Consider the following 27,556-nt stretch of genomic DNA (forward strand, 5'->3'; position numbering starts at 1 on the left):
GTCCCACCTGCGTTTTGTCTTGGAGTGGGGGGCGTGGGAGAGTGAGAAGGTGTGGTTCCACATGGATCGGGCCGTCACCTGCCGCCCTCTGTGGGATCAAGCTTGGCTGCCTCGAGGGGCGCGCCATCGCAGCGCGTATATGGCTGTCCCCACCAGAACAGTCCTTGAGATTTGGGACAAGGTGGCGGTTCGAAGAGGTCTCACTTCCTTCCCGTCCCCGCATACCCCCATCGCGCACAATCCGCTGTTTCCACCAGCCTGTCATCCACCCTTCTTTGCCAATTGGACGGAGACTGGCTGCAGAACGATAGGGAACCTCTTCACGGGGGGTAGTTTTAAATCCTTTGCGCAATGCCAGCAAGAATTTGGGATCTCAGAGAATGACAAACTCCAATACATCCAGCTTCGCCACTGGATCCAGGGCATCTCCCTGACACAGGCAGCCGTGCGTCCTTTCACACCGTTCGAACAGCTAGCGCGCACATTCGGCGCATACAAGGGACTGATCTCACGTATATACGGGGTGTTGCAGCACGCGCAGCGGCCTGTCCCACATCTATACCAATCGAAATGGCAATCCGTCTCTAGCTCGGGGGTCGCCCCTTCTCAATGGGCGAGGCTGTGGAGAGATATCCCTAAAATTCTGCGTAGCATTCCGCAACAAGAGTCAGCCTATAAGGTGATGACTCAATGGTATTACACCCCGGTTCGGCTTCAGAGGATGTTCCCTGCGACGTCTCCCCTTTGCTGGCGCTGTACTCAGGCGCCGGGAGACTTCATTCACATTTGGTGGACCTGCCCCCTGATCACTACTTTCTGGAAAGAGATCCTAAGCCATATCAAACGGGTCCTGGGGTACCCCCTGCCTGCGGATCCGCTGGTTGCGGTCCTGGGCCTCCGGCCGGAGAATACGAGAGCCATGACGGGGCGTGACCGACACCGTAGCCTACACATGCTATGCACCGCCAAACAGACGGTGGCACTATATTGGAAAAAGGCGGAGACGCCCTCCATCAACTTATGGTTTACTCGCCTGTGGCAGGTGGTGGCGATGGAGCTGCTCACGGCCCGGCTTCAGTTCCGGGATACTCAATTTAGGAAACTCTGGGCGCCCCTGGTGGACCACCTGGGGCGGTTGGAGCATGCCCGAATGAAGCCGCCACGGCTGCGGGCCCTGAGGTTCTTCGAAGATGTTATATGCCCGGCGGATCCGGGAGATCATTGGGGGCTGTCGGGTGGTGGACGGGGAGAGCCGGCCACCGCCCTTCCACCCACTGGCGAGGAGACTTCGCCTCTACTAAGCCGGGACGCCGCGGTTCCCGCTGTCTAGGGGGTAGGGCAGCGGATGCTTTTGGCTTTCCCCGCGCCTAGGACGCTTTTCCCCCCCCCTCCCCTCACCCTCCCTGGCACCCTCCCTGTTTCCCCATTTTGTCCCAGGTTCTCCCCCGGTTAGTTGATTGTATTGTGGGTTCTCCTGATCTTAGGGACGGCCCCGGGGGCCTGGCGCACCACTCTAGCGCGGTCAAATCTGAACTGCCTTATGGCCGGCTTCTTGCGGGTGGGCCTCGTCTAATGGCAGCTGTGCCGCCCCTCACCGGATAGGGCCCACTTGACAGATACGGTGCTCCTATCGCCCTAGGCCCCCCGCTACTGCATGCTGGAGGTGTGACCATGAGCGGCTGGAAGGGAAGTGGGAAGGGTGGGACCCCCGTCTGGTGACCACTTGTTCCTCTCTTCCGGGGCGGGGGTGGCGGCGCACTTACAGTAATTACCTGCCAGGCACAGGAGGCACTGAGGGGTTTCCACTCTCGGTATCCTGCAACAGGCCGATCCTACCACGGGGCATGTAGTCATTTTCTGAGCCTGCTGCTGACCTACGGCAACCCTGCGATGGTTCGTCTCTGCTGGTATACCCTGGAGAGGCCCCTGGGTAGGGGGATTTGGGGCCAAGGGACCTTGAGCATGATAGACCTGTACCTCCAGCTGTACCTGGGTCGTGGCATATCCTTTTGATTGGTCGGGCCCTCGCCCATTGTTGCTTGAATGTGGTAGCTGCCGGCCCCTGTGGTTGTAGGCGAATCAGCTGTGTAATGCTACAGGAGTGTTCCTTTAAATTCAATAAAAAGTTGTATGTAAAAAAACAAAATGTGTGCTAAGGGCATATGGGCATCTTTCCTAGCATTGTGAACTATATGCATCATACTTTTCACGATCCGGGCCATGTAATATCATATTCAGGGGAGAAACTTATTCACCAGCTCTAGCAAGGGCTGTCAGCTCGATTACATAGACTAACTGATAAGGGACTCGTGATGCCTCTGCGACTTATGTAGTGCTGTAATAACATCAACAACAATGGTGTTGCCACCTGGGAATTTGGAACAAAAACCACCAGCATTTAGTTCCCCTTAAAGGTCAAATAAGGGATCATCAGTCTATTCTACCCATCCTTTCATCCTTATCCAATTCCAATTTAATCAGTTTACAGACAGGAGGGGCAGTAACATGGCATATTTACTTATTCATTTTGTTAATTGTAACAATTTGTTCCAACAGTATTACTTAATAGCCAATTAGACATGCACTGGTGAGGTGCTTTGTCTCTATTTATTCAAGAACATAGTCACAGCATCCTGTGAAATGAATGACTAAAGCGAGCCCAACCGATTGTCTCATGGCCATTCCTAGACAGCTAAGGCAGGCTCAAGAGAGAGAGAGAGAGCGACAGAGAGAGAACACAATAACATGCTGCTCTGCGTACTTTCCACGCAGAATAGCTCACAATAATACACATAATAGGCACATAAACCAACAAAAAAGGACACAACAATACATATACCAAGCACAAAAACCAAAAAAACAGTGTGTTACTTAATTTTGCTTACCCTTAATTTGCCCAGGAGTTAGTCTCCTACCCCCCTTTGACAGTAGGTAACCTAAGCTGGTGACCTCCTGTCGACAATACTTACCCCCTTTGGCAGCTGGGTACGAACAGACTTGTAGGAGGTAAATAACAAGGGGAAACCACACCAATGAGGCCATGTCCAATACTATTGGACTGTACCACTTTGTAAATTTTGCTGTACAAGCACATTGAGCTAACTAGAAAACATTAATCCAATGACCAACTACCAATTCCTTTAGCTTATTGTGCTTTTTAAAATGATGGTGCATTCATGCAAACTTTATTTTACTGCCACCTCATCTGGCCCTGGCAAAGCAACCTTAAATTGAAACCATTATTCTGCATGCATGGCAATGCTGCTCTCTGTGTCAGGATCTGCACATGGCCCACAGACGCTGCTGCCCCTCCTTCTCCTTATGGCTTCATAGAACCTGCCTGGTCTTTTGCTAAAAATAATAAGAGCCTCCCCTCTCTCTCTACACTCTGGCCCCCTCCTTCGGAATGTCTTCCAAGGTCGAAGTGCCAGAGCAAGCCTGCAAGAAATAAACCCTCCTTTGTCTGCTCTGGTCTCTCCCCCCTTCTTTTCCATAGTGACAGAGAACACATCCCTACATGCACTTTTAAAATACGTGTCTTTCTAAGCACAGAAATAAACGGCACTGTTTAATTTAAACATAACAGGCCTAAACATGTAAAATTAACAGAGGTTCTTTATTTCAGTTTGACAGCTACCCCTGACGGGGCAATAAAAAGGCCCGAAATGCATTGGGATATTACTTAATCTTTAGTTGCTGATCATGAATTACATGTACCCACGTGATGCAGTGAAAGACCCGGATGGGCATAATTGCTTCATTTGAAAAAATTGGGACTTTCACCAGCCTTATCGGGAAGAGAAAAGTAAAGTTTGTTGAATCAAGAATAATATGGAATAAACATGGATTAAAGTTAAAGGAGTTTTGTAACTTGTTCTTTTGGCTGTGCGATTGGAAATGCAGCGCATCTACGCTACATATGGCTATGAATTTCTTCTACGTGCTTTGAGGTGAGGTACGGATCCAGTCTGCAAGCAAACGTGATAAAATGGAAAACTTTCAGTATGTTGAGAATCATGGTGTGCATGCTGCCATCCCCAAGTAGCATTCAGTGAATGTATTCTTACCTCAAACCGGCAGTTTGCACCCAACACAAAAATGATTGAATCGGATTACCATCAAACAGCAACATCATCACGAGAAAGGCGGTGTTCTATTCGTGATAAAGGAATGAGTAAACTGTGGACGGTTCATTTGGGCCTACGGTCGTAAAACATACTGGAGAGAAATGCATATATTTCACGGACAATTGTCTGTTTTGTTTACTGGCCATGGAAATATTAAGACACAGTAATAGCATTGGAAACACGAGATCACATTGGAATGTTTGTTTATGTTAATGTTTCATTTAGGTTACTTTTTTTCACTGTCGAACGAGAAATTAAAGGGGATGAAGGGCTCGATGCGTGGATTTACGTAGGTTTGGTGAAATCAAATCGAATACAATTTAGTAGGTGATGGGATTAGGTCACGTGGGGTGGACAGCGTAAACTGGGAGTACAAGGCAGGGGTTAGAAGTGATACCCTTGTTTTAATTGGGTTGGAGGTCTCATTGATTAAAGTGTTGCTGAGGAGAACATCCATATCCCATTTTAATCCACTACTTAGAGCACCAATTTTCTTCACATCCATCTACACACCAAGGCCCTATACCCACACAGCACCCAACGGCAGTTTGGAATAAAAGATCTCCTCATAGGGAGCCCGCCGGGTATTGTAGTGCCGACATGATGAGGAGCATGCCCTATGATGAAGCATGGCACCCAGCCAGGTGTGTGGGGCCCTAATTCCAATATGGGGAATCCCTTATTCCTCCTATAATATTGGACTGAGGACCGGCCAGTCCTGTTGCCCCTCCTTCTTCCCTGCTAAGGAACTGCATACCTTCTTGTATTGATTATTGAAGGGGGATGTATGATGGACCTCATAACACCCCAGTCCCTTCTCTTTGAGTTATTAAGTAACCAGGAGCCCCACGGAGGACGTGTGAAGAGTGGGAACACGACCCTGTGATCAATGCAAGTCAATAGGTAATTCGCGGTTGCAATTTTAAAGAAGAAGGACCCTTCCCAGTGGACCCTGAAGAAACCCCATGGAAGACAGAAGGTTGGAAAGCCACCTCACCCGTCGATACCCTAGGAACCAGGATACCTACACCAGGGAAGCCGGGTGCATAGGTGTGAAGTGGTGTCAGAAACCGCCACCGAACCCAATGGAGGACTGCAGGAAGATGCCGCTACTGGAGAAGGAGAAAGTGTCCAGTGGAACCCAAAGATGGATTCAAGTCGAGAAGTACCTGAAAGCAGAGGGGACAAGTCTATGTCACTTGGAAATGACCAGGAGGCACAGCAGACGAATGTCCACCAATGTCGATTGCTGCAGGAGAGTTGACAGTGGCCTTGGAGCTGCAGCTGTGTGGCCCAGGCAACGCTATGGAAGACCAGGAGCCATACACGAGCTGTCGCAGGTCGGATGTCGAGAGTTGAGGGGTCGGTATCCGGCGGGGGTACCAACAAGCCTTGGCAACTGCAACCAACTTGGAAGTGGAGAAAGGTGCAATGTCGGGACCAGCAAGTTCCGGGAGACTCACCACAAGCAGAGGAGTCAGGGCAGGCCCGATCAATCAAGGGAGCCCAAACAATACGAAGATGACCCTTAAGAGGACCCACAGGCCGGAGGCACTGGAGTCGCAAGAGGACCTCGGGCAGCTCACCAAAGATGCAAGCCCACGATGCAAGAGATGCTTGTGGGTGGGGCTACTTGGGCCCAAAGATCTTGGTGGAAGGAAGCCAACAAGCCTTTGCAAATGCAAGTCAACGGGGTGCACAGGGGTTCGGTTCCTACTGCTGCGACGAGGGATATTGGCCTCAAACTTGGTGAGAGGACAGGGCAGGCCTCAAGGGATATGGAGAACCACCTCCTGTGTTGCTGAGCCTTTCGGAGTCCGTGGGAGCTCAGGATCAGTAGACCGGTCAGCTTAGCTGCGGTGCCTGCAGATGCAGGGAAGTGACTCCTTCAATTCAAGGGAGATTCCTTCAGGTGGCTTGAATGCCCACAGGCCTTGGAAGGTTCCTGTATGGTGCACAGACACGGATGTTGTAGCAGACGAGCAGGGCGACAAAATCAGGAGCAGCAGGAGTCTTCCCAGTTGAAGCCTTGATGCTCAGAGCGAAGTCCAGAGTGCCCAGACAGTTGAAGAAGTGGTATCGGATTTGTATCTTGTCCTACGACGAATCTGAGGACCCACCCAAAGGTAAGCCTTAAGGAAAGGGTTGGGACGTTACAGGGGTCCCTTCCGAAGGAAGGGCTGGACAAGGGGGAGGAAACTGCCCTGACCTTTAACCAGGTACGCGCCAGAGCTGGAGCCAAGGACTCCCTGAACTGGTTTGAACTGGACTATGCATGGAGGGCACCAAGTATGCCCTGCACGCAGACTATGTGGCGCTGGCAAGTGCCCCTACCCTGCCCCAATACACTAAACCCTGTCTGGAGGGTGGTCACCTATTGTTCTGCCTTCCCCTGCCCAAGCTTGGCTTAGCAGCAGGAGTGCAGAAACATGTCTCTGGCCAGGAGCAGCCCTTGCTTGCTGTCCGGGTCTGGAAGACTTGTACCGGGAGCACCCAGAAGAGTTTTACGGTGCATGGAATCATACCTCCCACACCGTTTATGGCCAGTTTCAAGATGGTCACCGCGTAATGACGCGGTGCCCCCCTATATGCCATATGGCTGTCTCACAACCCTGGAGAATGGACTCCGTAGGTCATAGGGGTGTTCTGCTCATGCAGGGGCACCCTCACACTTAGAACCAAGCACCCTGCCTTCGGGATTGCAAAGGCCTGCTGTAGGGGTAACTTATAGGTTTTAAGTGCAGTGACCTTAGATATAGGGAAACCTATATCTCTCTTAAGTGGTGCTAGCACCAGATTAAACATGCTGCAATGGCAGGGCTGTAGAGATAATTTGAATGGTCTCCCATAGGTGGCATAATACATCCTTCAGCCTATAGGGGACCTTTGGCGTACCTATGCCCTGGGTACCTTAGTACCATATACTAGGGACTGATAATGGTACCACAGTATCCAATCTAGGATGTACCCAAGTACTTACCATTACCAATTTAGAGGAGAAAGCACAGAGACTGGGGTCCTGATTAGCAGGATCCCAATAAGACAATCAGAAACAGCACTAAATCAAGCAAAAAGTGGGGGTAACCATAAAAGCAGATCCTAATTTCCTACACAATTATCATGTCATAAGGATTAAAGCATCATTTCATAGGACTCAGGGTCAAAGGTCATATGATGCTACTTCCTGTGATGTAATTGAGGTGTGAGGTCACTTAAGCTACCCCAGGCGTTTGGGTGAATCGACGTTTATGATGAAGTGCCTATGTTAAATTGACTCTACAAAGGGCAAAGATGTACACCACATATGCTAGTGTATATGGTTATACTGACTCAGACCATGCAGTGGATCACCAACCTTTGATGTCCAGGCTGCTGATGAGACAGAGTTGATACAGGTGGTCACTGAGGGACAGCTTTTATTAGGGGTGTAAAAAAGTTGAGGATGATTGTGTCAAATACTTTCCTTAAGATTAGAGCAGACTATAAGTCACAAAAGAGTTGTTCACCAAATAGAGTTGGGATAAGATTTCGTCAAGGAACTGCAGTTAGGTGACTTAATTGAAACAACATACCTTTGAGGAAGAGCGAATACTTTTGTGGCTGACTGTTGATCAAGGTTCCCAAGTGATGTAGGTGAACTGAAAGAAAAGGAAAGCATTAGACAATCTGCTCTTCGCCTATGAAGATATATTTTTTTAAAGAATATATAAAGCAATGATGAAAGACACCTGTTTAAATATGAACATGAAGAATGGCCTTGGAAGAAGGAAGTGGAGTAACAGGCTGTACTTTGGTGGGGATTTTTCCAAGCATAACCTCTTTAAGTTGATTTTGTCTGCTGTAGTTTAAAAACAAAGTCTGCAGATTTAATTTAATTTGCAACATTTACACAGAATATTTTTGCACATCCCTAATAAAAAGATCAAGTACAACTTGAAACTTTGTGGCCATTTTAAATTATCCAGCTATTTGTTGTTTCCTTCTTCTAGGGAAGGCATGAAACTCTGCTTTGTTTTCCTTATACATCCGATTGAGGTGGTTAATTGAACCAGCATGGCTGATGGATTTGATAGCTGTAGAGAATTCCAGTGGAAGGAGGAGCACCAATAAATATATATAATACGTTTTTATTGGTTCTGTGTGTCCAACATGCAAGCCAGAGCAGTCTGTGCCCAACCTGCAAGCCAAAGAAGTTCATACCCAGGATGAGAGTCTGAATTGTGACTGAACAGCAATATGGAAATTGAGATGAGCTTGCACCTGTGCAGCTATCGATTTTTTGAACTATCTTAGAAAGGGAGGACGTTTCAGTAATAACATGCCCAGACCATTCAACTTCTTGGTGCAATTGAAGCCTCAAATGTTAGCTCCCTTCAGAGCTAGGCAGGCTTCGAGAAATCATACTTGAATAATCTACTCGACCTATCTGTAATGTACTTGACCTGTAAACTCATCTCAAATTGAGTGATCATTGGCAAATATATCATTTTACAGTTGCCTTTTTCTTCATACTCACATATGAGTGCACTGTCAAATATGTGAGTTCAGCATTTCTGCTGCACAAAACAAAACTCTTTGTTTGATTAAATAAAGTAGAAGTTTGCTCCATGTGTAATAAGAATCTAGCCAACATATAGGGTACACACGAACCCTGACTTGCCTCTCAGTTTACTAATAGCATTTCCATCAGTGCAAGGGCAGGAGTGTTTCTCAGCTCATGTTTAAATACTTACTTTTAACACATTTATTATTAAAGCATGATGAGGTAACACACTTTTACAAACAGTACATTCCTAAGAAATGGCCAAAAACCTTCCCACTAGCTTGCAGATTTACTGATAAAACTACATAGTGTATGAACAATAATCTGTGAAAATTGGGTTTCAGAAAATATATTTATCATTTGCACATCAAATGTTCGGATTTGTTTTTCAATATTTATTTCATCACACAGAAGTACAAACACGCATTTGCTATGCAATAGGTCTAGCATTTGCGAGAGTTTAAGCTATTGGCATAGTAAATGACAATGCCTTTTGATAATTAACACATAAATTAAAGGCATTGTCATTTACAATGCCAATAGCTCAAAATCTGGTAAATGCGAGACCTATTTCATTTCAAAGAAGCAGCCGCCATTGTCCCAGGCTGCATGGTGCGCTGAATGTTGCAGGAAAGCATGTCATGTCTGCAGTAGGAGAAACTCTTTAAAGAAAATAGTGCTTACAGACTAAATAAGAGCTACAGTGTAACAACAGAGGTAAGAGGGCCATTCCTAATGGGAGGTTACAAATTAAGACAAGGCGGGACTAAAAGCCTATTAACGAGTCAGAAGCCAGCATTTACGAACGACAATGACACAAGCCAATGACAGTTATGGCTTCAAGTCTATACTCGAATACAGCATGCGTCGCAGAGCAGCGCATGCCCTGCCCAGGCTCGATTTAAAAATGAGCTTTCCTCACAACAGAAATATATTTTGAAATGTTTGTACAGTTGACTTATTAGCTATTTAAATGTGTGTTAGGAAAACTTTGTACAGCAGGTCAGACAGTTCACTTTACTAAAACTCGAACTCTGCAGTCAGAGAAGGAAAAGTAATTGTAAACTGACTTCTGACCTCTGTCTCTGAACACAGAGAAAATGTGACAAGATAAAAACAAGATGTGAAGCCATCTTTATTGCTCCTTCACTTTCTGACTGAACAGAACACCCGCTCTTTGTTCCCCAGAATTGGCAAGTAGGTCCTAAATATAATTCGACCTGATCAAATCTAACTGGCCATAGTGAATAGAAATTTGCCTAGCTATGTCATGGTAAGTTTCAATTCTATTAAGGACACGGAGGCGAGGATTATGCTAATTCTCGCTTCGCTTTATTCTTTAACACACTTCATATCAGCCAAAAGACATTTTGAAAAAAACAACACCCATGAACCATAGGGAGAATCCATGTAATAGTCCTTTCACAGTGTCCACTAACAGCACATAGTCCTTCCATTATGCCAACTCCTCCTCTTTCTTCGCGCTTAGTACGCCACGATCATCATCACTGGTCCTGCTTTGAACCGTCAGCAAAATTAAAAACAGCATAAGGCACCGAAAAGAACTCGATGTAGCTATATCAAACAGTTTATCTCCAACAAACCACAATTAAAACTCGTGAACTATTTACTTACAACCATACGGAGAGGGTGTGCACCAAAGGTGTCCTGGGTGGGATAATCCTCGCCTCCGTATCCTTAATAGTATTGAATCTTACCGTTACGCAGCTAGGCAAATTTCTATTCTATGTCAGGACCAGAGGCTTCAGATTATGCTAGTTTAAAGCTTACTTACCACCAACTGAGCGACCTCCACTAAAGGTTTGAAATAAAACCTCCTGAAGGTCGATTCTGAGGACCAATCCGCTGCCCGCATCAAGTCCTCCAGACGAGCCCCCAAAGAGTGGGATGGGTATGCCCAGACGTGGGTCCCGTGCTCTCCATGCCACTGGAATCAAGCTACTTCGGCTGAAGGGGGGTGAAACCCTGAAACCGGACCTAGGATGCTTGTTTCCAGTCCAGGGAGGACCTGGTTTGGCAGTTCGGGCTGGACTGTTCCCATGAGGCACAGGGTCAAGACTGATTTGCATATGGCTGGGTTCAAACTGGAATGGCATGGTGAGCAAAAAAACGATGGATTTAGGCCCAGATCTCTGTACTGGGGTTAATGTATGACATTGGTTTGCATTCAGTTCATCAACTGTTGTTTTTGCATTTGTCACCCCGAGTGGGACGGGTATGCCCAGACGTGGGTCCTGTGCTCTCCATGCCACTGGAATCAAGCTATCCTGGCTGAAGAGGGGTGAAACCCCGATACCGGTCCTAGGATGCTTGTTTCCAGTCCAGGGAGGACCTGGTTTGGCAGTTCGGGCTGGACTGTTCCCATGAGGCACGGGGTCAAGACTGATTTGCATATGGCTGGGTTCAAACTGGAATGGCATGGTGAGCAAAAAAACGATGGATTTAGGCCCAGATCTCTGTACTGGGGTGAATGTATGACATTGTTTTGCATTCAGTTCATCAACTGTTGTTTTTGCATTTGTCACCCCCAGTGGGACGGGTATGCCCAGATGTGGGTCCCGTGCTCTCCATGCCACTGGAATCAAACTATCCTGGCTGAAGAGGGGTGAAACCCCAAAACCGGTCCTAGGATGCTTGTTTCCAGTCCAGGGAGGACCTGGTTTGGCAGTTCGAGCTGGACTGTTCCCATGAGGCACAGGGTCAAGACTGATTTGCATATGGCTGGGTTCAAACTGGAATGGCATGGTGAGCAAAAAAGCAATGCATTTAGGCCCATATCTCTGTACGGGGTGAATGTATGACATTGTTTTGCATTCTGTCCATCAACTGTTGTTTTTGCATTTGTCACCCCGAGTGGGACAGGTATGCCCAGACGTGGGTCCCTTGCTCTCCATGCCACTGGAATCAAGCTATCCTGGCTGAAGAGGGGTGAAACCCCGAAACCAGCCCTAGGATGCTTGTTTCCAGTCCAGGGAGGACCTGGCTTGGCAGTTCGGGCTGGACTGTTTCCATGAGGCACAGGGTCAAAACTGATTTGCATATGGCTGGATTCAAACTGGAATGGCATGGTGAGCAAAAAAACGATGGATTTAGGCCCAGATCTCTGTACTGGGGTGAATGTATGACATTGTTTTGCATTCTGTCCATCAACTGTTGTTTTTGCATTTGTCAGCCAAAGTGAAAGCCTTCGAGGCCATTGCCCCGCGTGACGAGTGGGCTCCAAACTACTTTTGGGCAATGCCTGCCTCTTGCATGACCCAACGTACCCACCTGGCTATAGTGGGGGAGGAGACAGCCCTATGAGGCTTCCTTATGGCAATAAGTAACTGACTTTCGCCCGGAGGACGAAACTCTTGTGTCAAGTCTTCATACGCCTTGAAACAACGCACAACACACAACTTGGGAGCGACTGGAAAAGCCGGATAAGAGACCGTGCGGGAAAGCGTCTTGGTGCAGCACCCTACCGTGAAGGTAACCCCTTCCGGGGAAATTTTTTTTGCAGAAATGTCTAAAGCTCTGACATCCGAAACTATCCTACAGGAGATCAGACAACAGCATAGCCAGTTTGGCTGAGAGTTCCTTCAACAACAGATATTTCTTCGGTTGCCAGGAAAGAAACAAATTCAAGACCAAAGTGACATCCCATAAGGTAGAATACCGCGGCTCTGGGGGCAAAGAGAGGCGAATACCTTGCAGCATTCTGCAAACGAAGGGGTATTCCCCCACGAGCGCCCCATCCACCGGGGCACGGCCTGCGGAAATCGCCGATCTCATGGCATTAATAGAACGGTACGCCCAAGCCTTCTGTAGCCAGATCAGCCAAGAAATTCAAGATCTGAACAACGTCTGCTGCCACGGGATCCAAGCGCCTTCGAAGACACCAACAAAACCATCTCGTCCAAGCGGACCTGTAACGTTTAGTGGTGCTGTCAGCCTATGCCTTGGACAAAAGGTGTTCAGCTGGTCGCGATAGGCCTGGGAGCGACCAGCTTTGCCTGAAAGTTGCCAGGCGATCAACTGCAGGGAACCCTGAGCCGTGAGGTAATGCGGCATCTGATCCAGGTTCAGAAGAAGATGAGGAAACCAGGGGAGTCGGATTGGAGAATCTCAAGAAAGTTCCAGTAGAACTGCAAACCAGACTTGAGACCTCCAAACGACGTCACCATCATCACCTCCGCCTCCTGACGACGGATCTGGGCCGCCGCCCTTGTGATCACTGACAACGGGGGAAAAGCATAAGCGTTCTCCAGACTCCAATCCTGGAGGAAAGCATCTGTGGCCGCAGCCAGCGGATCTGGCCTCCAGCTGAAGAAGTGTGGCACTTGATGATCGAGGCGTGACGCAAAGAGGTCTGTCACAAAAGGGCCCTAGAGGCCCGCCAGCCATTGGAAGACTTGTGGATCTAACTTCAAGAGAATGGAATCATGCAGATGTCTCGAGTATCAATCCACCACCTGGTTGGCCTGACCCAGGAGATACTCCGCTGTCACTGAGACCTGATTGGCTAGACAAAAATCCCAGAAATCCTTTGCCAGGTTCGCTAGAGCTCGGGGACCCCCCAGATGGTTGACATAGCGGACCATGGAAATGCTGTCCATCTTGAGCAGCACACAAGATTGAACCTTGTCCTTGGTCCAACAGCGGACAGCGAAAGACCCTGCTAGGAGCTCTTGGCAACTTATATGCAGGGCTTGCTCGTCTAATGACCAAACTCTGCCGTGGAGAATTCCCCACACAGAGCGCCCCAGCCCGATCTGCTGGCGTCAGACTCTATGATGAGGTCTGTAATGGAGCCGAAAACCGCCGGCCCGTTCCATGCCTCCATGTGACTCAGCCACCATGCTATTTCCTCCTTCACTTCCGAGGTGAGCGGGACTGCTTGTGCATAATACGCCCTTGACGCAAATGCTAAGCCTTTAGATGCTGCAACCCCCGATAATGCAGGGAGCCCGGGAAGATTGCTTGGATGGAGGAGGACAGGAGCCCCACCAGCCTGGTAATCTGCCTGAGGGTCGTGCGCAACCTGGCCATAGTACGACGTAACTTGTGATGGATTTTGGTCATCTTCCGGGACGGAAGGCTTAAAGAGGCCTGGACTGAGTCCACCAGAAAAAACACTTTCTGAGAGGGGATGAGGACCGACTTTGGCTCGTTGATGACAAAACCCATGCCCTGGAAAAGGTTCACCATCTGGTGAAGCTGGGAACTCAAGGTCCTGGGACATTAAGCCATGAGGAGAATGTTGTCCAAGTAAACGATCATTCGAATGCCCTGTGCTCGGAGGAATTCCACCGCCAGATGGAGCACTTTGGTAAAGCACCACGGCGCCAAGGACAGGCCGAACAGAAGGGAGGTGAATTCATAGACGAAAGACCTCCAACGGAACTGCAGGAACCATAGATGGGGAGGATGAATTGGGACCACCACATAAGCGTCCTTCAAATCCAGACGAACCATCCAGTCCGACGGAAGAAGGACGTCCCGATGGAGATGGATCCCCTCCATTCTGAAGTGGCAGTAAACCACCCATCCATTCAAATCCCAAAGGTTGATGACCGGGCGACGACCCACGTCGGGTTTGTTCACAAGAAATATGTTGATCAGGAAACCGTTGCGATGCAGAACTGACCGGCAGATGGCCCCTTTGTGCAGAAGCGCCGTGACCTCCTCAATCAGTTCTGCGTCACCGGCTGTGAAGCAAATGGGACGAGGATGGGCCTCTTGACGAGGCCGGTTGCAAAACTCGATAAGGAACCCTTGCACGGTTTGAAGAACCCAGGCGTCTGAGGTTATGGCAAGCCAAACGTCCAGGAAACCTGCCAACCGACCCCCAATGTGGACCAAAGAAGACGGTATAACACTTACGGTTGAATTTCTGCCTCCGGAATTATTCCTGAAGCCTCCTCGGCCCCTGAAACGCTGACCCCGGGTGGGGTAGAAGTTGTTGTAGTTGGCGCTAGTATTGGCAGTAATAAAGAAAACATCATTTGTAATTTAAATTTCACATGACATGTTAATGGCACTGAGTTTAGTTTTGTGCTTTCTGTGTTCCGGCAGGAGGCTGTTTGAAGAAAGTGTTTGATTTTCATCTTTCCCCTGAAGAAGGGTTGTACCCGAAATGCATTGGGGTTTGAAAGCTTCAGGAGAGATGTATACTTCATAGCATTAGATTTCTTGTATCATATTCCAATTCAGATGGAAATGAAAATATTGTTTTGATGTGCAAAAGCCTTGAATTTTGTTTTACCTGTTTGAACTGTAAATACAAACCAATGGTTTACTCATGGTTTTGACTTCATGAAATTTTTCTGTACTGTTTGTTAAGAATTTGCTAATATTGTTGAAACCTATCAGGTTCGTTTTGATGTGCGCTTCGTTTGAGCACGGAGGGTTCTCCGTGCCCAAAACTTGTGATTACAATATTGAGAAAAAAAAAACTTGTTTTCAGTCAATGCAGACTGTTTCATTACCATCAATGACCCATTCTTTTTATTATTCAACGACATCCATATTTTGGAGCACAAGGCAGAAACACAGAGAGTAACCTTTTGCCAGTCCCTATCACATCTAATTCTCTAATTTACATGATGGACACATATTGTCCCCAGATTCATAAGCTCTTGTATAATCAACAAAACAGGTGAATCCATAATAAAACCTCTTAGCAATAAGGGATTAACACCTTATGTTATACTCTTCACAATGTACAAAACACTTTAGATATGTGCAGCAAATACTTTAAACAAATTGATAAGTACCAGCATTAGTTGGTATGCTAATGGATTATCATATGGATGTTTTTACAACCTGATTCCACTAGCACCTGCTACTACTATATAGAGAAGCGGCATTGTTGACGCAAGGGTCCAGTAGGTAGTGATGAAGGCTTTGCCAAAGGTGCAGAAGGAAACGTCATGCCAATAAGGAAGTACTATTGATATTGTAACATTGGCATAGTTCTCTGCTTGTTCCCTTGATAGTTCAGATCATCACCTTTGAAAAAGTGGCCAACCTAACAATATACATAGGAGCAGAGTCATACAAATCATAAAACCCACAGGGATAGCATTACATATATTCAGTCTCAAACACTTGGAGTGTTAGACATGTATCTAGGGAGAGTCATGAAAATTCACTCATAACATGTGGCTGGCTATGCCCCCGTCTGCACCTCCCAATGGCAAAACCATGAAAAATGACTGACTGTTACCTTGTGTTGGATCGATCCCTGTGCTCTCTCTTTGGTAAGTGATTGACCTAGAGGATGCGGCAGAGGCACAATATGGGGAAGGTGGAAGCGAAGTGCAGACTGAAGGCCAGTGATTACCTTGTACATGAAACCAACACGTAGGATAGACAACCTGCTGTAGCTTATGAGCAATATTTAATCATTAGTCTTTTACCCAGAAGTATGTGCCAGCGTCGCACATGCTTCTTTAGGGCCTCGAGCTCCTGTTCATAGGTGCCATTATTTTGATTTGATTATGTGTGATATCTCCAAATTCTTAATGTAGTTAGTTATGTGTGACATTTCAGCAACTTATGTGTGACACTTTGAGTGACACATTAGCACATGTAAAACACAGCAGTTATGAATATGTAATGCAATCAATTTCAGAAAAATCTCTTTGTGCAAAATAAATGGCCTTAAAACCCAGCAATGATCCTTAAGAACACAGGCATGACTATTGGAAGTTCTTAGACCGTTTGGCCTATTCCCTGTGGTGGAGGGAGGCCATCTGTCTCTTCGCTGATGCACGTATCTAAAACACTGCAAGTTACAGAGTAAACTAGCTACATATTCAGAGAATCAATGTTGTTAAGCACCATAAAACGTAAAAATCTTAGAGCTACTGAATGTCTTACCTTAACAATAAGAAAAGAATAGCACTGCATTGGCAAAATATTAAATACATACACATCCTCATCCTGAGCTTAGAAACAGTCAAAAAGTGAGGCTTAAAGTTACAACTACACCTAACAACCAGCCACACAAACATAAGTTAATATTTGTCAACAACCATAGGCAAAAAAAGAACAAAATAATTATGCTACACAACCTGTAGTGAAGACAGGGTTCTGCTTGCACACACTGCTATGTTAGCATAAGCGTATTAGAAGTTTAAATGCCATTTTGCCATTTGGCCACTTTTGCACATGACACTAAGTGTAACTGTTATTGTAAATTAAACTGCTTGCTTATCTTCACATGAGAACGGTCTATTTTTCACATCCCTAGACTTACACCGTGACCTTAATCTGTACACTGTGTGCAGAAGTCTTCAAGGTCATAATAACAATGTATGCTGTTGATTCAGGTTGATCGTCCCACGCTCTAGACACAACACACACCCAGCTGCAAATATCTGAAACTCGGGTGCCTTTACTATTGCATTGCATGCATGCTGCGGGCACTTGGAGAAAACCTTTCCATCTATAGAGAGCGTTGCTGATCCTGTGATGTGATTCACCTCAGCTGATCTTGGAGGTATTGGGTTCCCCATTCAAACCTAGAGACCTTCTATTATTATAAAACTAGCTTCTAGCCAGGGGAGGGTGGTACACAAGGCGTTATAAGACCTGTTTCCACTATCATTATAACATGATTTCTCCCTTTGTGTTTTATGGAATTGTAACAATGCTGATTGTTTTATTTCTAATCATTTGCCTGCTTATGTTAGCCAATATACTGCATCTTAGAGTCAGTAGTTAAAAATGTTTATTTTAAACTTTTCCGTGTACCCTAAGTCGCTTTTTCTGGGTTGTCTAATAATTGGTAGCTTCGCTGTAGTACGGAGAATGAATGAGACACTGATGCTAGTCGGATAGGGGTTCTGGGTACTGAGGTGAGTTTTTTGGTACACCACAATTCACTGAGGTCCTGGTTTCCTGTGCATAGTTCTGTGCATGAGCAGAATCCCCGCAACATGGCGCACCTAACGTTTGGTCTTGTATTCAAGACGCTTTAGTAGTGCTTATATTTGTCCACAACACCTTCACTCCTGTTTCCGGTTGACAGAAGTGACGGATTAACCTACCTATATGGATAAATTATAGGTTAATTCAAGCTTGACAATTAAAAAGGTTTGGGTTTTGGATTACTACCCTTTTTGTGCTACACTGTTTTTCTTCACTGTGTTCTTATGGGTGACATTAATATAGCACTGCATAGTAGCGGAGCGCTCCGGCGTCATCGGACGCAGTTAGTGGTGCCCGACGATGGTATGTCTGTAATCTTTGTGGTGAGTGCCGATGCAGCGTTCCCCTTTGAGCTTTTCTACTCTTGGGTTACGTTTCCTGCAGTTGATGCGGATGATAACACATTCCATTCTTACACTCCCACCGCGAAACCTGCGAATTACACACCATACAGGACTCAGGAGATTCCGATTTCTGCTTGGCAGCATCGTATTTGGTTTAATGACGCCCTCCCCCACACTGTAATTCCGGTTTGGCTGGGTCCCTAGTCTATCCCTGGGACCACTTGGCCAGTCTTGGCCGGGTTCACACCACACCCACGTTATTTGCAAGCCCCCGTGGATGACGTACGTCAGCTACATACAGCCTTGATAGCGGTATAGAGTGCTTTAGTGCAATACGTCTCACGCAACCTCCAGGTGGGGGCACCTGGGGTTGCGATGCAACCAGCTGGACCGGCCGGGATTTCTATTAGTCCTGTCATGGTTAATTCGGTAATGGGCAAGTGCCCCCAGAATAAGCATGATATGCCTTATTGGCTTGCTGAGAAATTTGACCAGCTGGAAGCAGTATTTCCTAATACGACTCCTGTAGAAACACACAGGATTCTCACGATTAGTTTGCAGAAAGACTTACTTCACGAGTTAACGGATTGTGAGGACTGGGGTAAAGTATTTGCAGCAGTCTATGTGAAGTGCTTCGGTATACCGCCTATGGCTGTCCTGCCCTCTGCGATCAAGCGTGTTCAGGATGAGCACGGTCCAGAGGCGGCGGTCGAGTTGGGAATGAGGCTTGTCGGCGTGTTTGACGTAGTTGCTGATCTCATCCTTGCTAACGTCAAGGGAGAGGCGGTTAACTTTCAAGTGTCGAATGAGATGCGCTTTCTCGCTGACGTCGATAAACCCCGGCAGTTACCAAAGATTATTGCGGAGGTTTATAAGACCATTAACCACAATAGTTTGGGTGTTAAGCCTTTTGCTAAAATAGCAGCACAACCGCAAACTCAGACGGCTAAGTCTACTAAAGATGACCGTCCAGTTTTTCCTAAACAAAATTGGAAAAATAAGAAACAGGGGAAGCAGCAACAGAAACAAGGGTCGCGTCCTGCATCACCAATACCAGTGTCTACTAAACGCACATATGAATTGCTTGATCGTGCGAGAATTAGGTCTCCTGATAGATTTCAGGTTCCTGATCAACATTCTCCTCGTTCTTCACAAGAAACATCGGTCTCACAAGCCGGTGGAGGAAAACGCAGCAGAGGTCGGGGTGCCCCGCAAGGACATGAGCAGCCCCGCCCGGCTGATGGAAAAGGCAAGCAAGATGACTTTCCACGTCAACGCCCTCCGTTTCAGAAAAAGAAAGTTGCTGCATTAACCGCAAGGTATGCCACAGATAGTGAGAACACAGCTTCGGAACCTGACATGGGCGCTAACGCTGCTAGACAGCGCAGCGGAGGTTACAATAGTGTGGCAAGCACTGCGTCCGTATCTGAAGGCGACAGCAGCTGACACTTTCATTAGTGTAGAAACTGCTGACACTAGAGCGGCTCCCCCTGACAGACTATATGAAATAGTCCTTTTAATTGAAGGTGACATACAACGTACAATATGAGGGATTTTTGGGGAAAATCTGACCTCTACATATGACATTTTGTTAGCGGAGGCGGACTGGCCTCCACCGTTCGTTTTGGCCGCTCCTAGAGGTGAGGAGGTAATCCTCCCTAGTTTGGCACATACTGTGCCAAAGGAGCAGGCGCAGAGCTTTGCTGAAGAGTGGGCTCAGGTGCTTGCAACGGCGTTATACTGTACTCAGGTCGGTTGGGATAAACTCTCGCCCAGGCATGAGATTCCATTGCGGTCAATGCCACAGCCACAACCCCAATATCCCATGCGGCGAGAAGCAAAAGCTCCCGTTGCCGAAATCCTTGACCAATTGGAATATCAAGGCGTAATTGAAACGTGTGTCACCCATGAATAATCCTCTATTCACTGTGACCAAACCTGAGGGGTCGTACCGCCTAGTTTTGGATTATTGACATTTGAACTCTCATTGTCGTACGTGTGCGGTACAGAATACCCACAGTTCAGCCCTGGTCGATAGTCTTGTGTGAAAAAGGTTAAAGACCACACTTGACATTTCTAATGGCTTTTATAGTCATAACCTGTCCTCTATTAGTAGTCAAGGGATAGCCTTTACTTCCGGCAGCAAACAAAATCAGTTTAAAAGATTAGCCATGGGCTATAAAAACAGCCCAGGTGTCTTTGCCGCACGTGTCGTCTCTCTCTTAAAGAGCATTGACCCTGATGCGTACTTGTATGTTGATGATATTTATCTCACAGACGACGAATTATGGCCACATCTGTGTCGCATTGGCCGCATCGTCATGTTTGCGGACTTCGGTTACAAATTTAACTTTGCGAAATCACACATTGCAGAGTACACAGTGTCGTTTTTGAGCTATGAGCTCAACAACGAAGGACGAGGTTTAGCACCTCACTTCCTGGAGAAATGCGCATGTTTGCGCGCTTCAACAACTCTGAAAAAATTACAATCTTTGCTGGGTTTTTTGAATTTCCGGCGTACTTATATTCCCGATTATGCCCAACGTATCAAGCAGCTATATGCCTTGATACAACCTACTTTTACCAAATCTTGCTGGTTTCCTGAACACTCAGATATACTGCAATTTCTGCAGGCTGATCTTTTTGCATCTAAATACTTGCTGACACATGACAAGCACACAAACCTGGTAATAAGAATTGTGCAAAAAAAGAACAAAATAATTATGCTACACAACCAGCTGGTTAGAAATAACACTCTCACTCCTAACACAAAGGATACATTGCAGGATATTTCTCAGGAACAATGCATTTCAATCCCGACTCAACCACTAACTAATACAGTGAACATCATGGGCACAGCACCTTGCACCACACAACTTTTGTGCACATGTAATTAGTCAAGCCATTCACAGGCCTATCTTTTGTTGAGTGTCATTTAATAGAGACTCAAAACGTGTCCAGTACATTAGCAAGCGAAAAGGCATGTGCCTAAAAGACTGGGATATATAGCTAGCCTGAGTTACTGAGCGTTGCATTAAAGATACCAGTAATGTTTTCAAGTCATGGTGCGTACAAACCAGGCACCTCCCACAAATGTCACTTCATGCAGCATTCATTGATTTTTCTGTACCAATGGCAGGATGCAAGTTCAAAGAAGAACCCCTCTGTTAACTAAATGGGACAGACAGGGACTCTCTGCATATAGGTGGAATCACTGCTCTGTGAAAATAAATGTTCAGCTCTTTCTAAACGTACATGTCATAGACAGAAGTATGCAAAATCACACAACATGAAAAGAAAGCAAGGATGCTTGTGATATGCATAAAGACTATTACAGGTTTTTTTACTTAAATGGCAACATTTGGGTTAATGCAGGTAATGGTCAAAATAAGCGCGGCAGCAGAATCGGTCTTCCCTAAAATGTGACACGACCAGTTTGCTTATCGTGTTTAATATCTAAAACTGCACCGTATGGGAGCTGTAGCAGCACTGGCAGATACGGGCATGGCTGGTAAGCTCGAATGTCATGTGACGCCTGTGTCTTCGCAGAAGCCATCCCGGAATGGGGCCTCAGGGGCTGGCGCCATAACCGATGCGGAGCCCTGTAAGGATCCGGTTCTGGGTGCCCTAGAACACCTAGAAGCAGAACATGGTAGGCCCCGCGCCCCCTCACGGGTGCCAGAGTGGCGCCAGGCCCCCGTCCAATGGTGAGGCCTGGAGAGATACAAACCCCCAAATGGGGGAGCAACAACAGCAAGGCGGTAAAGTATGGGGGGATATAAGCCGCCACTACCCCAGGCAGCTCCTATCATCGTGGGGAATTCTTGTGGCTTAACGGTGATCTGACGTAGAGACGCGAAGCTCTGCTGGTCGGGGTATCCACCCAAAGTCCGGGTACAGGAGTATCTACGGGAAGCGCCTTGTTCTGGTGAGCAGCAGCACTGTGATCGGGTGCCTTCCCTGCTCTGCGCACCATTACTCCCGTTTCAGGCGCTGACTCTAGTGAGCTTGTTCTAAGCCGGTGTGGGATCCGGCGCTCAGAAGCATCGACGGCAGGCAGCCGGCCATCTGGGATTTCGTGGCGGTAGGAGCGTGGAGTGCAGCGATCGCCCTTTATGTCCCCGTGGGCCCCCACCTTTCATTCGGAAAGGCAACAGCGTGTGCAGCCCTGATGAACCACCTTGCCCCATTCTTGTTGGGGGCCTGCCTCCTCCTGCCCAATCACTCTTCGAATCGGGGTGAAGGAGCTCCTCAGCCGAGAGCCACCTGGCCAGCCCCAGAAGTCGGAGCATTTTCGGTAATTCCACGCGGTGCGGGGGAGGCTGGGGAGCGAGCCGATCGGGCCGCCAGGATCATCACCAGCCTCAATCGGGAGCTGCTGCGTGGTCTGTGGCTGCACAGCTCCGGGCGAGGTCACGTTCGGGCCCGCCCACAGGATGCTTCCGGGTGTCAACATTGTAGAAGTTTTCCAGCCCCTCCCAGCGCTCTCGAGCCACAGGTTCTGAACGCCTAGGTGCGTTGAATACGCGGCGACCAAAGTACTGTCTAAATGAACAATAAAGTCGAGGCTTTTCTAGAAGGATCCGTTAGCAAAAAAATAGGGGAAAAAGAGTAGAACTCTCTACAAGCACTCTAGCAAGTGCCTCACCCAAAAAATAAAAGAAGGTAAAAAGTGAAACAACTGTGGATATAGCAACCAAAGAACCAATATCCAGCAGGCTGCAGGAGCAGTAGTTCAAGGAGTGCACGCAGCCAGAAAAATAAGTTCATCAGCCAAAAGCCAAAAAAAAGCAACGTTGAGTTTGGGCATGAGGAGGGCGGCAGCACCCCACTCAGAGGCACGCTCCATGGAAGGGCAAGGCACAGGCAGGCAGCCAGAGGATTTAAGTGAGCTACTAAAAACATACGGGCTGCATCGGAAGTCCATGGGACCAGCTGGCTGCAGTCACACTTGGGCCACGGCGAGGGAGAAGGCACAAGTAACCAAACAACGGGGGACGCTGCTGCGCCAGCACCCAAGAGAAGACAGGGGGCTGCGCCAAAACCACCCCAGTCAAGGGCACCCAGGAGAGGAACCCAGACGAAAGACCTGCCGCCTGTAGCCAACCCGGCAGCAGTAGAAGCCTACAGCGACACCAGCATCGCAGCAACAAGGGGTGAGCATATTAATGCAAATGTACAGGAATGCTTGAAGTCAATGGCACTCCGTTTCTCAAGGGGGTGGGGTCACAGGGGGCTGAGAACACAGGGTCGCAAGCTACAGAGGGAGTGTCGGGGCTACCCTGGCACTTGATAGCCCGGGCTGCACGCACCAAGAACGCTTGCAAGGGCAGGCCTCACCAGGGGTACGGGGGAGCTAGGATCCCCCTTAGCGGCATGGGGTGGCACAAGCGCACCAAGCGACCCAGCTAGAATGGTTTCTGCTCCAGAAGCTTACACCAGACCCTCGCCAGGTCCGGCATCAATGACCACAAGGGCCACAGGTTTAGCAAGTCTTATCCCCTTGGCGGTGAAAGAGAGGATATGGAGGAAAGAATTTATTGACATCTGGTCACTGCTAGAGATAATTAGAGGGGTTGAACCTGACAGTTTGCGACAAAAAGGACGAGGATAGAAGGGAAAGGAGAGGGGACAGGAAGAAAAGGAATTTTGATAACTGGCTAGACGCATTTAGAATAATGCCATGAATAATAGTGTAAAAATTCCGGCGCTGCGCAGCAGACCTATGGTTTTATGAGGCCAACATCCACGGGGCACAAAGGCAGTTCCCAGGGGACCCATGGTTGGAATACGACAAAGGTTTCAGGTTAAAGATGCAGACACACCTAGAAATGGAATGAAATGAACAAGATGTGTATGGCTTTATACATAAAATGATGGTAGCGAAAGAAGTGAAAACTTGGGCGGGGAAGAGTGAGCAGCCCTTTTGGGGGTCCTTCTACAAAGGAAAGGGCAAGTTCTTTCATAGGCTCAAACAATTCAACACACGGAAACCCCCACCCCCCCACCAGCGGGCCGGCGGCAATCTGCTGGAAATACGACGCCAATGAGTGCACTTGGGCTTCCTCATGCAAATTCCAACACATATGTTCTGTGTGTGGGGGTGGGTACCCGGTGGCAGGATGCCGACGCAAGAAAGAGCATAAAGGGGGCAAGAAAGCGAAGAAAAGAAAACCGTGACATAATCAAAAATGATTTGAGGGGCGAGGTAAGGGAACATTTGGAGCTGCCCCTAACGGACGAAGAGTTGGGCACTGCTTTGGGAGAGCTTATCTCTGGGAAGGCGCCGGGGCCCAATGGGTTTCCCAGTGAATTTTTTAAATGCTACTTTTTGCAGTTGGGTCCTCAATACCGATCGGTAGTGGAGAAGGCACGAGAGCGGGGCTCTCTTCCTCCAGACTGGAGACATGCGGAAGTGGTCGTCTTTTACAAGCCAGGCAGACCCCCAGATCAACATGCATCATATCGTCCCATCTCTCTCCTAAACTTGGAGGCTAAAATCCTGGCTAAGGCCCTGGCGAAACGTTTTTTACCCCGTATTACTGCCCTGGTCCACCCTGACCAGGCTGGATTTATGCCTCAGAGGGCGACCAGGCATAACATCAGGCGGGCCCATGTGGCAGTGGCGGCTATTCAGCAGCTGGGTGAACCAGCGGCGTTATTATTGGCTGACATGGATAGGGCATTTGATTCCCTTAGCTGGGTGTATTTATTTGCATTATTACAGAGACTTAACCTTGGACTGCGATTTCTTTCCTACTTACCTCTCCTATACACCGACCTAACAGCGTTGGTGCGGGTAGCAGGTGCGACATCATCCACGTTTTTTATCAGGCGGGGTACGAGACAGGGCTGCCCCCTTTCCCCTTATTTATTTGCCCTGGCTATGGAGACTCTGGCTGCATGGGTGCGAATAGATGCACAGGTACGGGGCTTTGAATGGGCGCAGGGACTGTCAGACAGGATTGCATTATATGCGGACGACGTCCTTTTCTTTCTTACGAATGTGGACAGGATGGGGCCACGATTACTGTGCATTATGCAGATTTTTGGTGAGACATCCGGAGTGTATATGAATCCCCGTAAGTCTACGTTGTGGATTCTTGAAGATCGGACAGGCGTGGGTTCGTGGGTCTCGTTGGTCCAATTGGCAACCAGGGAGTTGAAATATCTTGGTGTGTTCATGTTGGATGTGCCCGCTGTCTCCTGGGAGCGCAACCTGTTCCCGGTGTGGGAACGAGTGCACGACAATCTTAAGTCCTGGTCCCGTATGCCCCTGTCTATATATGGAAGATTGGCTATATTTAAGATGGTGGCGCTTCCCCGGCTCCTATACCAACTACAGAATCACCCTTACCAGATTCCACCCCGATGGTTCCAACAAGTAAATGCAGATCTCGGGCAGTTCCTATGGGAGGGGGGTAAGGTGCGTGTGGCCCTTCGGATGTGTTTTTTGTAAACTTATTGCGGGGGGCTAGCGTCCTCTGACATTCACTCGTACTATCAGGCCTCACATCTGCTAGTCTTAAATTAATGGTGGTATGGCATTAGAGAAGATCCGGCATACGCGGTTAAGCGACGACTCATGGGAGACCACTCGCTACATACAATCCTATATTCAGCACCACTACGGAGCACGCTGACGTCAGCAACAAGGGTCGTGTTTCAGGTCTAAAGGCAGGCGATGCAAAGGATGGGGTGGTGGAATACGCTAACACGGGAAACTCCCCTCTGGAATAATTGGCGCTTTCCGCATTTGGCGGCCCTGCAGGGCTTTCGCGGTGTGGGATAACGTAGGCATTTCGGTCTTGGGTGATGTCATGAAGGGACTGGCACTCAAATCCTTTCAGGACCTCCAGAAGGAATTCCACATGCCGCAGTTCCAATTCTATTGGTACCTTCAATTCGGCACGCTTTGTCCCCTAGCTTAGAGGGATTAGAGTCCTTGCCAGAGTTCAGCCCACTGGAGGCGAAAGATTTTATGGGGGACCTACAGGAACACAACATTTCCATGATTAATCAGTCCCTAGTTACCCATAGCTCCCCCACGCTACAGAAACTTCGAGGGGATTGGGAGGGCGATGTGGGTCCGTTGGATGAAGAGGACTGGACAGAGGCCTTAGCTGCTCCACGCGGGGCGGCCATAGCAACACGACTTTGCCTCGTCCAGTTTAAGTATCTGCATAGGGTCTACTTTACACGGGTACGTTTGTGGAGGGCGGGCTGATTGCTTCTCCTGTGTGCCTTCGATGCAATCGGGAGGAGGGTACACTAATACACACTATCTGGCACTGTCTCTCCTTAGATCGTTTCTGGAGGGGGGTTGTCACCTGTCTATCGGAGGTACTGGGTTGGGATCTTCCCTACTCGCCGAAGCTTGCTCTGCTACATGTCATTGAAGGGATAGGAGGCAACATCTATAAACGACACCTAATGCAATTGGGCTTTACCCTGGCGAAAAGGGACATAGTTAGCGCGTGGAAGGCACCGAGGGCCCCTTCAGTTGCTACGTGGAACAATGGTCTAGACTTTTGTATGGGCCGTCTTCATTGCCAGGGGGTGCCCGCACAAACACGCAAAGATTTGGAAATAGTGGTCGGGCTATTGTGGACTGCTTTTAGAACTGGCCTCGTTGGCAGGGGACCACACCCTGAGGTGACTCTTATATTAATAATGGGAACCGGGGGATACCGTGCGATGGGATGTTCTGATGGGCGAACCCTTTTTTTCTATCCAAATGATCCAGTCAGGTCGTGGGTGCATAGTGCGATCAGGGGAGTGGGAGGTTAGGGCTGGGGGGGGGGGGGGGGGGGGGGGGGGGAGTTGGATTTTCTTTGTATTGCCATTTTATCTCCTGTGCTCTAAATTGAAAATGTCAATATTCTATGATCGGATTGTGCAGTTGTCTCTGGGGTACAGAGCCCTGCAATATTAGTGCAAGGGTTTGAGGAGGGGTTCATCATACCATTTGATGGCCCCCTTCCCCTAGACGGCACAAACAACCTAAAATGGGCACTACAACACCCAGATGTGGTCGGCAAAAACCTAGAAAAAAAAGAAAACCTTGGGTAGGATAGAGGGCCCCTTGCCACCACACTTGCAGGAGGGGATGGTAATCTCACCACTGGGGGTAGTCCCGAAAAAGGAGCCAGGACAGTTCAGACTAATCCACCATCTATCTTTCCCGGAGGGGACGTCAGTAAACGACGGGATCAGTGCAGAAGCCTGCTCAGTAGGATACGCTGCAGTCGACGGTCCCATCGACCTAGTACGGTCGGCTAGCCAAGGTGCTCTCATGGCCAAAGCGGACATTGAGTCGGCTTTCCGCCTCCTGCCGGTACATCTGTCAAGTTTTCACCTCTTGGGTTTCCAGTAGGAGGGGGCTCTATACATCGATAAAGCAATGCCTATGGGGTGAGCAGTGTCCTGCGCATATTTCGAGCAGTGCAGTACCTTCCTAGAATGGGCCCTCCATGACAGGCACCCCGCGGGGGAAAACTCCACTACCTAAATGACGTTCTGTTCACGGGCCCTGCCGGGTCAGCAGAATGCAGTGACACACTGGCGGCGTTCCAGGAGTTAGCTGGGGAGTTAGGGATCCC

The 27,556-nt window shown here is 48.2% G+C and overlaps 1 protein-coding gene across 2 annotated transcripts in view; it reads right to left on the minus strand.

Moving 5' to 3' along the window:
• The window catches only part of METAP1D (methionyl aminopeptidase type 1D, mitochondrial), a 1,009,135-nt gene that overhangs the window by 801,045 nt on the left and 180,534 nt on the right, over positions 1-27,556 (minus strand). For both annotated transcript variants that reach the window (XM_085645294.1, XM_085645295.1), the window contains exon 2: positions 7,700-7,765. In XM_085645294.1, the coding sequence (XP_085501420.1) occupies positions 7,700-7,765 (66 nt within the window). The remainder of the gene's footprint in view (positions 1-7,699; positions 7,766-27,556) is intronic.

This window comes from Triturus cristatus, chromosome 3_1, assembly GCF_964204655.1.
Source record: "Triturus cristatus chromosome 3_1, aTriCri1.1, whole genome shotgun sequence".
In the NCBI taxonomy this organism is placed as follows: domain Eukaryota; kingdom Metazoa; phylum Chordata; class Amphibia; order Caudata; family Salamandridae; genus Triturus; species Triturus cristatus.